Here is a 12,741-nt window from a genome sequence, read left to right on the forward strand (position 1 = left end):
TCGTTTTAAGTAAAACTTAAAAAGGGGATTAAAATCTGTTGGAGAAGATAAAATCTATGCAGAACACTTGGGGGAGGGGGAACCTTGACCTTTGATGAACACATTTTTTTTTCTTTGGCAAGAAAACACATTGTTCATCATCCATCGATACCCTCCAGTATTGTTAAAAAAAACTCCAATATTAAAGTAAGTATATTCATCTAACAAGAAGTGAAGACATTAATATAACCTAACAGCGTGGATTCGTAATTGAATTAGACTTTAAAGTGACTAATTGCATAAAAAGATTGAGTCGAAAATAACAAATAAAGAACTTGTTGTACCATAGGTTAGGCATCACTCTTTCAACCTGTCTATTTAGCTCATTGACTATGTAAAAGGACAAGGAAACTTTTTAATCCTATAAAAACGATCCCTCACCCTCATAGGGAGGAACTCTCTTTCTAAACCCTAGGCACTTTACAACAAGCCTCCTTGTACAATGTAACTTACATTTACATGGTAGAAGCGAAAATTACACCAACATGGAACAGTGGAAGTAAGCCCAAGGAGAAATGAAACACGATACATAATTGTGTTTTTGTGCGTTTGTGTGATTTATAATCAAATATAAGTTTATCCAAAATAACCCGATTTCATGTATCAATATAACCTAATTTTGCTGTTACCAATATACTCCACGACCCGTGGAATGTGAACAAATCCAAAATCTCAGCTGCTACTACATGTCAACAAGAAGAACCATGACTATTAGAGGGAGGAATCTTAGCCACCACGAAATATTTCGAATCCTTCTAGTTGAAGAATTAAGCTAACAATAATTCTTGCGATAGAAAAGTAGGCATGCACATATTCTTCCAACAATGATATCAAAGAATATTTCATATAAAAATAAAAATAAAATAAAAAAAGAACGAATATAATCCTGAAATCTCAGCCCTTAATTCTGGACAATACCATTCGAAGTTTCGAACCAGTACAAGATCCGTTGTATGATTAGCAGAAAATTAGAAGAAAAAAAGAAAAAAAAAAGAAAAAAAAAAGAGAGAAGAACATTAGGTATAAAGGACTATTGACTTTAAGTAAGAACCCTAAACTCATTGAAATTACAGACAAGCCCTTGAGAAATCTCTGATGGATCCCCTCACTTGTGGGTATATTATGTCAATTTGATCCGCACCGTATTAGTCCCTTCTGTTCACTCTTTAGTCATCGTCATCATCGAAAGAAAACTGGTGAATCTACACCGTCCATCTTACTGCTGCCTCCGCTTGGGGCATCCCCTTAGTTTGCAATGTTTTGATTTGCTGCACACACAAAATTTACAAATCTTATTGTTCTATACAAACTATGTAAAACATGGTGATAAGTAGGAGGATGAAAGAAAACAATTGAATAAAAAAAATATATCAAAATTGGACAAATATTAACGAGATGTTACTTGTCAAAACTAAAGACTGAACGTGTGAATTGTCTCGCATGACGTGAGACCCATAAAATTATAAAATAACTAAAACAGACATGTGATTGTGTGGACACAATTCATGTAGGAGAGTTGGCAAAAACAAAATTGGTGTGTATAAGGCCTTTTTATGGCAATAGAAACTACTCCAAGAAAACTCCCAAATATAGGAAGAAGTCTTTGCCTTGGTTACCAAGTAGCCAACGATATTGCCAAATTAAAGATAATAATTAATTCCCTTAAGTTTTACAAGTCATACCAATATTGCAAAATTATATATTATGCCAATAAATACAATATTGCAAAAAATAGATGTCATGCATGTTATTAGAAGCAATAACCAAGTATTAATAAATAAATTAATTAATTAATTAAGTAAATACAAAAAAAAATTTCAGACCTTGGCTCTGAAAGATTTGATAATTGAAGCCAGTAACTTGTCCCCAGCAATTTGTCTCACTTTTTGTATTAGTTGCTGCCTTGTAATCACATTCTCCTGAAAAATAAAATTAAAAAGGTTTAAAAAATGGAGAATAATTACAAGAAGAAAAGGGTACAAAATCTTGAGAATTCAATGCAGAAAGCAGTAATACTTACTCTGTGATCTTTGTAATGCTTGCTGATCAAGGCAATGGAAGGTGGCGGCAAGAACTTCGAAAGCACGCTGATTAGCGCCGGAAACGGCATCCACGGCGAAGTCGGTTTCTTGATTGGTTCTTGAACCTTCAGAAATTCTACACCATCGAAACAAAATGTTAATTAGTTTAAACTCAGAAGATGAACAATTATTCAGAAACAAAAAGATTGGGGAAATTGCATTACCTTTCAAGCAATTAGGAGCTCTGAAGCTGATGACATACTCCGGTAGGATGTGAGTGTTCATGTGCGTACTCCAAATTATGTACTTCTTGGGAGCAAAGATGCTGTCGATGCCGGAATCGAACTGTTCGGAGCTCGGATGATGCTGTTTAGAACCGGGACACACAACCTCTGGCCTCCCCAGTATCACACGGCAGAGCAGGAGATGTCGTAGACCGTCTTCGTCAACGTTCAAGCTTTCCACACTAAACGAACAAATCAAATTTGTCAACCAAATGTCGAAAACGTACACGAATGTGCAAAAATGCATACGCATTTTGAAGTAGTAATTCAAATTCGAAGTCGAAAACGTGACCTACCATTGCATAGGAGAATCATCAGAAGCAAGATAAACACCATTGCCGAACACCCCATCTCTCTGAGGCTCCTCAAAGTTGCCGAAACCATGGCAGATGATCTTCGAAATCTCGTCTTTCGAAGAAGGCGCGTACCAAGCGTACTTCACGTTGGGATTTCCTCCGCACTTCTCCTCCACCGCTTTCAAGTAAATTTGAAAGGAACGCAGCCTTGCTTGGCCCACAAGGCTCGAGTAGGAGTTCCTGTGAACCGCCACCACACTTGCTTGCGCCCCAAGCAATCCCAAACTCGAAAGGAACCGCTGCTTGATGAGGTCGTGAACTCTGTCTCCGTCGAAAAGTGGGACCAACCCGTCACCGAACGGCCGAGATTGATTACCGGCACTCGAAGAACCCGAATCGGCGACGCTTTCGGAGTCGGAGATCGATGACTGGACGGTCTCTGAGGCAGAGTCGTCTTCCGATGAATTTCCCGAATCGGAGAATTGGTCGCTACGTTCATCTTCCGATGAATTTCCAGAAGAAAGATTTGGATAATCATTTCTGTACTCCATTGCAATCAAAACCCAGAAGAAAATCACAACAACTAAATTAAAACCTACTGTGATTTTTACAGTCTGAAGAAAACAAAACAGAATCTTAATTAAAATCTAAAGGGTGTTCATGTATAGGACTTTCGTGGGGGTTGAGCAAAAAGAATAACGAATCGGATTTCGTGGGGGTTGAGCAAAAAGAATAACGAATCAGATAAGCATTGGATTCCAATCGGACCCAGAAAGCGTTGGATCAAAAGAATCGGATCCAAAACAAAAGATGAAATGAAAGAAGAAGAGTCTGCAGATTTTTCAGAACGCCAAGAAAACAAACAAACTAAACAACCAAAAAGTACCAAAACGAATACATTTCTGGGAAGTTTTGGGATGATTTTACCAGATATTTCGTGTAAAGTTTTGAGATTCAAGAACTAGAAGAAAAACCCTGAAAGAAACAATGGGAGCTTCTGAGAATTTGAGAGAGGTGGGAAGAAGGGGTTCATAGAACTCAGGATTTGGGGGATTTGGTGGCTTTGGATTTTGGTTTTCTGGGTTGGGATTTAAATGGAAACTGCGTTTTTGGATTGCTTGGGGAAGGAGGAATGGAGGAGAAGAAGAAGAAGGAATTGAAAAACTGACAGCACAAAAAAGGCGGTGGGTGCGGCCGCCATTGGTTTTGGATGCCAACCGTTTTTATAAGCGACCATTTCTCGGGGCTCCGCGAGGTGGAACGGGCTGATTTGTTTTCTGTTTAAGGCGGTTTGTCCGAAAGCGGAAATGTGACGTGTGGATTTTGAACTGTTGGAATTACTATAACGCCCTTGGAAATATCTTGGCTTTTCTGGGTGGGAAGGGCTTCATTGGGATATGAGGGAATTTGAGGGGATTGGTCGGTCAGGGAATTGGATGGGAGGTTATGGTTATCCAAACATTTATCTTAAATTTAATATTGGGAAATGATTTTGCGCACTGACCTTTTGTTATTCTTCGTGCCGCTTGGCTTGGTTTTTATTATATTTTTTTGAAAATTGAATCAGCATGTGGTTTTGTCGGTGCAGTTAATTTTTTTTAGAAGCCAAGAAGACTCAAAAAAGTATTTTAGTTTTTCTCTGATCATCAGCGTGTGATTTGTCATCCCAAAAAATTTAACGCAGAATATGTCGTGCGGAGTACATACAAGCCTAATAAGGTAGGATCCATCAACACATGTGAGACATATTTTTATTAAAAGAGATGATATGAATGTGATATAAAAAAAAAGGAAAACTAATAAAAATGATTTGAAAATTTTGATTTTTAACTATAAAAACAAAATAAAGGGTAAAGTGAATAGTACCATGATTGACCTTTTAGTGTAAAAATGTGGTTTTTCGTTAAAGTGAACAGTACCGAAGCTTTTCTTTAAAGTTCCCTAAAATATATGATAAGAATAAAACTTTTTTTTTAAATTTAATTTATGATCTAACGACGAGTGAAAGTTTGAACCTAGAACATATTGAATTGAATAGATTTTGATTACGTGCGACTGACTCTGCGTGCTAAAAGATTTGGATTAAGTGTACGAATGATCTTGTTGTTTTGGTTTTGATGGTGTAAGTTGGATTCATCCCATAGACTGATGTTGTTCAAAGTTTTCTGCATGTTGTTTGTATGGTGATATGTGTGTGATGGCAGACAAATGGAACTACGTCTGCAGGAGAGCTTGGATAAACTCTGTGAAGAGGTAGTTCCACTTTCTGCAGGGTCCCTTCCTTTGTGCGAATCGCCAGATATGCCAATTCCTCGAGGGAAATACAATATAACCAAGAAATTTGTAAAGGATTCGGATTACATTGGGAGGGGAGTCATAGTTTTTTTATAATATCTGCGGTATTTGGGTCAGGTCATACCAGAAGGATCCTCTTCGGATCCTCTTTATGAAGATTTTAGGATCCTCAAATCATAACCGTTCATATCTCGTGCGGTTAGTTTTCGTCAAGTACTATTTATATTTAATTTAAAATAAAAGTATTTAAAATAATTTTTAACCCCACGATATATGATGAACAAACATTATTTGAGGATCCCAAGATCCCCACAAAGAGGATCCGAACAGGATCCTCATTCTAGGTCATAAACTTCACTACAAAAACACTAGTAGTTGCAGTTCGAGAAGCGTAAAACAACCATTTAAGGATTTTCGGAGTGTCAAAAATCACTCCCTTAAGTGTTGATTTTTAATTTTTTTTTTTATTAAAGTCAACAATCACTGTGTTTCGCTGAAATAATCACTTTTATAGAAAACACGCGTCTCATTTCATTTGCTTGTCAATGATTTTACTCTCATTTAAAAACTTACACTATGTTTGGACGAGAGAAACAAATTTGGGATTTTGACAAAAGTCGAAATTTGTAAATTGACATACACCAATTCCCTTATTTGAATTCATAAACATAAAAATTTAGAATTTCCTCATGGAAAATATAAAAAAATTAAAACATTTGGAATTTAGAACCTCATATTTTCAAGTTTAAATTCCATATAAATAGATATCATTTCTCAATTTCTCAGCAAAAGTTTAAAAATAAAAAATTATGTATTCAAATTCTTTTTTTTTTTTTTTAGATTAACCAAATAAAAAAATTTCATAAATTCTAGATACTATAATTATATCATTTCAATTCCCATCATATTAAAATTTCTTAATATTCTTAAATTTCCTCATCTAAACAGAGTGTTCTAGATTTTTACCGAACAATTTAAGTATGATTCTAACGCTCTCATAAATCACTCCCAAACAGACCCTAACCAAACATGACACTCTGTTGTCTAACTGAAAGATAGACAGAAGCTGAAGCTATGGGCATAAAGGTCCTCGTCTCTGTGGGTCGAAGAACAAGGATTTGAGCTGAACCACTAGAAGTTGGTACTCACTAGTCACTACACTCCTAAATCCGCCTAGCTGGCACTTTCTTCTACTGTTTTTTGGGTCAACGCACCGTAAGAGATAAAAAGTCAAACAATCCCCATGCCTTGTGGTATTGGCCTCTGTTGGAAGATGTTACGCCTCGAAATTTACTTCGTAAACACCAAATAATTGAGGTTCTGGTAGAACTAGCAAAAGCAAAGACACTAGTACGTCCAAAGGGGGGATGTTACTATTGCCTTGGAGGGGAAAGTAAATAACAATAGTCTTTTTCTTCGAGACGAGAACAACTTGCATGACATGAATATATTGTTATAGTGTCTTGTAATAATGAAACAAAGATGTTTTTATGTTTTTATTTTATTGAGAGTCTGAGACGGGACAACACATGACGATGTGTCTTATGCCATGTAAGTAAATATATTTAAGTTGTTCTTGCCTTGCAGTAGATAGGCAGCTTTTGCCCCTACTATTCCAGAAAAAACTTGTATGGATTCCAAATTTCCATACCCTATAGCTCTCTCTCGCGTCGTGTGACGGGTACAACCAAGCTTTTCTCCTACATTTCGAGACATTTCGAGCACAGAAAATGGGGACACATGGCTAGTTGACCTGGTGCAAACAGCAGCCGTAGGCCTGTACATCGGAGTCCATGGAACTATAGCTACACCTGGTACAGCTGACTCGGGTATATATACAAAAAGAAAAGAGATGCTCAAAAAACTTGATACCTCCAAAAGCCGCCTGTACAGAGATGATTCGAAGTTTTCAGGACTAAGATGACGAAGGAATCCATCATAACCATGCTCCCCATCCAGGAAACAGTTGACAAAGACGCTCGGGATCAATCGCATCTTGTATAAGTTGTTGAACCTGCAAACTCAGATTTCTCTTAATACAGATATCCGAAGCTGAGATGTATTTTCAACTAAATATTATGAAAACGGGATATAATGATAAGATGTTCATTGGTGCTACTTGTTTCAATATTATAGGTACATCGATGAAACTGCAGCGCACGAGAACTACCTGTCCATGTATGCTTCGCATTTCCCCTTCTTCATATCCATCGAGTTTTTGTTTTACACGCATCAGTGCACGTGCAGCATCCTTGTTACCTTCATATTCATCTTGCGAGCCTTCAAAGCTTAAGTTCAAGTCGTCATCCGTTTCCTAACCAAGACAAAGAAATGTATTCAGTGTAAGAATAAACGTATACTGCGATGGGGTGGTTTGAACAGCTACTACAGGTGAAACAACGAATAAATGTATACCAAGTTTCATTACCTTCTGACGCTGCAAAGCTTTCAAAGGTGATAAAGCCCACTTATAAAGTGGATCATGGATAAAAACCTGCATAGAAATACAATCAGATATCGAGAGAAGCAAGAAGTTGCGGGTTTCATTTATTAATTAGAGAAGTTGACTCAGGTAACATACTTCAACGATGGTCAGTAGTGCTTCTTTATTTGTCCTCATAACAGAAAGAGTTTCTTCACAGCATCTTCTGAAAACCCCTTCCACTCCAGTCACACCCATGCCATCGATGATGTCCCTTGTAAGTCGGAATGGAACCTGTAAACATTAATTTTATAATAAGAACATCGAACCATACAAAATTCAGTAAGCTAGGCAAACAAGCTTAGCAGGGAAACAATAATCACAAAGTACAAACCCGTTCTGGTGTTTTGAGCATCAAGCCTTGTTCAAAGGCAACGCCAAGATCTATATGAACAACTTCTGCAGTGGTTTGATCAATTAAGATATTCATAGAATGTCGATCTCCAAGGCCAACGATATAACCAACCTGAATATGGTGCACAGTTTTCAGAATTATTACAGTTTATGGCCAAACGCCAATTGCCACAGCATGAGTATAAATCACAAACCATTGAACTAGTGGCAACACTTCGCGTGTATGAAAGTCTCTTCTCAAACCAGTCAGCTGGTTGCAAGAACCTCTCCAAGAAAAAATGATGCATGACAGGCCTGCATGAGGTTTTTATTTGGAATTAAGAAGCTCACCAGCTTAATATTTGAAAAACTAGGTGTTCACCCACAGAAATGATATACCTGAACTTTGCACAAACTTCCTTGAATGCCTTGCGCTTGTCCTTTCCCTGCCGAAAACCAAAGCATTTATATAAGTTTGGTCTAAGGTGAACATAGTACTACTTTGGCATCCAGACATACATCTGTCTCTTAAGAAATATAAAAGAACTTCGTACAAATTTTCCATGTTTAGTAAATAGGAGAGCACTCTTCCTTCTCAACAATGCCCTTTTGAGTAATTGGTTTTCTTCAATCACAATAAACTTCCAAGCGTTACAAAATTTAAGGAGTGAAACTTACATTTGCCATGTGTTCTCGGCATTTGAGAAATGACCAGTCCCCCACTCCATATCGACCATGGGCCCCTCCATTTCTCGTGCTGAAAATTGAAAAAAATAATTAGAAAACCCAAATTATTCGATCATTGGAAATATTCACGTAGGCTTTAAAAGAAGGTACCAATTACCTTCCTATAAGATAATCACCAAAGGGAAGAGTGCCATTAACCCATTCAAGAACACCAGCACTTGGAGTGAATGGAACTACCTATCTCATCAAGAACAATGTGATGTTTTAATAGGTAAAAGAATTAAATGATAAAGATCATTGGTAGGAAAAAATTATTTAACAAAGCGATGCACAACCAGTCGGAAGCAATAATGCAATTTTCACGCACAAGAATTCATTCAACAAAATCTTCAAAGTGCACAAAGATCTGTATAATAATTAAAGAATAAAGATACATGATACAAAACTGATAGTATTTATTTCTCAACGGAAATTTCAAACTGTAAAAATGTTTTAAGAAAACGCAAAACAATCAAGGGAACTAATTCCTCATTGCACTAACAATCATCCACAACAACAACAAAAACAAAGCCTTTTCCCACTTAGTCGACTATTAACAATCATCCAAAAAAAAAAAAAAAAAGAATGCTGGTGAATTCTTTTCCGCCAAATTCTTGCCAAACTAAATACCAACCTTCTGCTTCATAATGACGTGATATGATATGTGTTGAAAAAGATACCTTGTATGTACGCACTCCTAATCTTCTTTTCCATGTATCCCGGTGGTTCTGTAAAAAGGTGTTGACTAAACCAAAAAATTGTTCCATTACCTGTAAATATATTGAAAAACATATTATATAAGTGAAAAAAAAAACATGAAAGAAGTACTTGTACCAAAAGGAAGCAGGCTAATGAACATTTATTTAAGAAAAGAACAAAAAAAAGTGAGACTGCGTTGAAGACAAGGCCCTCACAATAAAGCTAATATTACTAATGTCTTCCATAGCTACACATAGCAATCCCGATCAACTAGTGGCAGGTAACAACACAACACCAGTTAAAGGACCAAGTAAAGAATTAGTCCAGGAAGAAGAGTTTGGGCAACAAGAGCAATCTAATCCTTAGTAATTGTCTATTAAGGAGGCGTGCACAAAAAGCATATCAGATGCACCATTTCAAACCAGGAGGATTTTTGGGAATAGTCGAGTATAAATTCTGAAGCTTCAGAAAGTTTGGAATTTTACACTGCCCGGGAAATAGTTCGACGGTTAGACAAAATACAAGCAAAAACATATGTATTTCCACATGCATGGGCATGAGTGCGCGCGCACACGCACAGTTGGCATATAAACAGCAAGTAGAAAATCTTACAGCATCTTGTCTTAGATCATCATTTCCAGATTTTGCCAGCTGTTTGTATCGGCAACCATCAGAACCCAGGCATTCGACCACCTTTGGAGCATTTATACCATTCATTACTCTGTATGTACACCAACATAAATCAGAAAGTAGCATTGTAAAAAGATTATAAAATAAAATATTAACATGATATTGTTGATTATTCCAAAGACGTACACAACTGAATCTCCTAATCCTTTGAAATATGGGAAAGAGCCTTCATGATATTGACAACTACGGTCAATGGGAAAGGTAGCCGTCACAACAGGCACCTGTGATTTCATAATAAATGCAAAGTTATTAATTATTAAGAACAGATGCAAGCTCAATGAGGCAAGGCAACTCTCAGTCCAAACAATTAAGATGCCAAATCACCTAATCAGTCATTCAAATTAGAATTTTCAAGTGATAAAACAAGAATAACTTTCATTTCCTAAATACCATGGTTTGTTGTATAGAAAGATTTCACAGTATCAATCATCACATCCCTACAAATTACTAAATACAAAGAACAATTGCGCTGTACTTACAAGTTCCAGCGGCCGAAGATTACGCAATTCTCTCGGTAGCATTACCTTTCTATTGGTATCCTGTTGACACAGTCTAGTTAGGTAGTAGCAGACAAAACTGTTATAAGGATTTTCATCATAGTAAGAAAGCAATAAAGTTACTTTAGTAAGATCTTAAATGACTAGGATGAGTAACAAAAACTAGGAAGAAGAAAAGACCAACTTGACATCTGTTTAACTAACCTCTCTCTTCGTTTCTAGTTCCGCAAGTTTGATATAGATCTCTACCATTTGCTTCATCTGACAAAAGGATGCAAATATGTACGATTTTTCAGTTCATACAGTTACAACTATAAATTAAGAAACAAAAAATACTTAATCTGGAAAATGACGCTAAATACTTGATTTATAATGCCTCCATGATACGATGTTAACTCTTGTAAGAGATTTTCTGCTGCAAGCTTTTTATCCATATCTACCACAAATGAGTTCCTACTGCGCTGCTTGTCCTTGATACGGTCACCATTTGCCAATGCTAGAAGCTAGTGCAAGCACAGATGGGAATGTAATATAGTCAAAAGTATTTTACAGCATAAAACAGGTCCAGAATATGACAATGAGAACCATTTGAAAAAGCATGGTAGTTATGGTGCAATAAAGGGGAATGAGAAGTAAGGTTTTTGTTTCCCATTTCTTATTATAGCAGAAATATGAAACCCTTGTATTCGTATTACTCAAGCACAAGACATGCATGGAATTTCAGGCCAGTTGAGGCCAATAAAATTAATTGTGAATACCTGAAAGATAGTATGGTATGGATGGTCAATAGCCATTTTCTTCAGAAGAGAAACCAAGGCAAACTGCAAATCCAATAATTATAATCAGACTATACTCCGACTTCTGAATAAGCCAAGAATATGAGTTCAATGTGAACCTGAAAATTCTGAGGTCCTGGGCAATCCTTTAAGCTACCCATTCTTGAAGCAATTTGGTACACTAAAGGGATGAATTTGTAAGACTGAACCTGTAGAAATATTGGATTACAAATCAAGCTAAACTCCTATGTAGCATTATCTAGCAACATATAATGTGTGTACATGTGTGTGTGTAGTACTTTTTAAAGAAAACAATAGAAATTTAGTTATTATTATTTCCAAGATTGATTTATACTTATTTTTCTCATTCACAATGTACCTCACTGATTGCAGCAAGCATGCTATCTATGACATTTTTCCTTGAAGAGAGAGAGAACCACAGGGAAATTAACCGAAAAACCTGAAGGCACATGTTAGTCCCTCAATGGAATTATACACAATTCTCCAACAATAAAATCTCTTGGTAGGGATTTATTTGTATAAAATCCACTCAATCCAAGGCAAACAAATTGTTTTATGTTCAAATCAAATAAAAGTTGCAAAAGTAATCAACATTAAGGGTTGCAAGAATCATCGGAATCACCATAGGCTTTTGGACCATTCACTACAGAATTACAGTGCTAGATTATTTTTTATGGAACATAGACATTGAGGAGTAAGTACATACCACTCGCACATCATATTTGTCACCAACAACCAAACAACGGTTATATCCCTCCAATGCTAGGCTGAGGAAATTGTCCCTGTCATCCTGAGAAGTCAACGAAAACATATAAAACAGTTAAAAGTAGATTAAGTTTTCAGAATACTTTGAAGGCTCAGGTCAATTCCAGAAGATAAGCTCAGTACTCCTTGCAATCGTTTAACACAGGAAACCCAGAATTTAGATCCAGAATTCCCCCAGATTATTGACTAGCAATTCAAATTCTACACCCCAATACAAAGAAAGTGAAAAGGACACATTGTGAACAAGACTTAAACAAAACTAAGGTGTAACAACTACCTGGAGTTTTTCAGCCTCCTCCTTGTCCATTGCAAGTTGCTTTTGCAACTCTTGAATTTTGACCGAATAGTCACTCTTCTCTCCCTAAAAGTATATATGGAAGAAAAAGAAAAATCCATGTAAAAAGAAATTTAGGAGATTATCCCCATGGTTCCTATTAAACCAAAATGGCAAATAAGGATTATAACAATGGTGGGAGTACCTTTGTAGAAGATCTTAGCCGTTTAATAAGTGCTTCCAGTTCCATTGTCTGTGAAATCAACACGTACACAAAATTGCTCATGAAACAAAACTTCATGTAACTTTTGAGTTCTTGTTTCTAATTTATTCTCAAGTACCTTGTGTTTCCTTAAACGCATTGCTGCTTGCCATTCACTAGAGGTAAGTCTTTCCTCATAACTCCTAAAAAGAGCATCTGCATAATGTGCAAGATGAAAATGTGTTTGGCTTTGTCTACCTCTGGACATCTCTTTTGCATCCTTCTGATTCTCAGCAAGCGAAACAGCAGGCTTCAAATACTTCTCTAAAATAGTTCTTGAG

At 36.5% G+C, this 12,741-nt stretch overlaps 2 protein-coding genes across 4 annotated transcripts in view; both read right to left on the reverse strand.

Moving 5' to 3' along the window:
- Positions 1–864: 864 nt before the first annotated feature.
- On the reverse strand, positions 865–4,078 carry LOC137711091 (putative inactive poly [ADP-ribose] polymerase SRO5). The gene is made up of 5 exons (XM_068450294.2): positions 2,641–4,078; positions 2,285–2,526; positions 2,060–2,196; positions 1,863–1,958; positions 865–1,307 (listed from the first exon to the last, which is right to left on the reverse strand). The coding sequence occupies exons 1-5, from the start codon at positions 3,189–3,191 to the stop codon at positions 1,242–1,244; spliced, it is 1,092 nt and encodes a 363-aa protein (XP_068306395.2). The 5' UTR covers positions 3,192–4,078; the 3' UTR covers positions 865–1,241.
- A 2,266-nt stretch (positions 4,079–6,344) lies between these two features.
- The window catches only part of ATM (Serine/Threonine-kinase ATM-like protein), a 28,236-nt gene continuing 21,839 nt past the window's right edge, over positions 6,345–12,741 (reverse strand). For 2 of the 3 annotated variants that reach the window (XM_068449417.2, XM_088695455.1), the window contains 22 exons: positions 12,540–12,741; positions 12,404–12,451; positions 12,202–12,285; positions 11,866–11,949; positions 11,518–11,598; positions 11,258–11,347; positions 11,121–11,183; positions 10,725–10,865; positions 10,567–10,623; positions 10,345–10,404; positions 9,992–10,086; positions 9,788–9,896; positions 9,157–9,246; positions 8,595–8,674; positions 8,429–8,507; positions 8,150–8,196; positions 7,966–8,065; positions 7,752–7,883; positions 7,517–7,651; positions 7,364–7,429; positions 7,106–7,249; positions 6,345–6,949 (listed from right to left, as the gene is read on the reverse strand). In XM_068449417.2, coding sequence (XP_068305518.2) covers positions 6,872–6,949; positions 7,106–7,249; positions 7,364–7,429; positions 7,517–7,651; positions 7,752–7,883; positions 7,966–8,065; positions 8,150–8,196; positions 8,429–8,507; positions 8,595–8,674; positions 9,157–9,246; positions 9,788–9,896; positions 9,992–10,086; positions 10,345–10,404; positions 10,567–10,623; positions 10,725–10,865; positions 11,121–11,183; positions 11,258–11,347; positions 11,518–11,598; positions 11,866–11,949; positions 12,202–12,285; positions 12,404–12,451; positions 12,540–12,741 — 2,065 coding nt within the window. In that variant the 3' untranslated portion in view covers positions 6,345–6,871. Of the gene's footprint in view, positions 6,950–7,105; positions 7,250–7,363; positions 7,430–7,516; positions 7,652–7,751; positions 7,884–7,965; positions 8,066–8,149; positions 8,197–8,428; positions 8,508–8,594; positions 8,675–9,156; positions 9,247–9,787; positions 9,897–9,991; positions 10,087–10,344; positions 10,442–10,566; positions 10,624–10,724; positions 10,866–11,120; positions 11,184–11,257; positions 11,348–11,517; positions 11,599–11,865; positions 11,950–12,201; positions 12,286–12,403; positions 12,452–12,539 lie in introns of all 3 variants that reach the window. The other variant, XR_015963392.1, reaches the window with a different exon arrangement.

The sequence above is a fragment of the Pyrus communis genome, chromosome 6 (assembly GCF_041283825.1).
Source record: "Pyrus communis isolate YQ-2024b chromosome 6, ASM4128382v1, whole genome shotgun sequence".
In the NCBI taxonomy this organism is placed as follows: domain Eukaryota; kingdom Viridiplantae; phylum Streptophyta; class Magnoliopsida; order Rosales; family Rosaceae; genus Pyrus; species Pyrus communis.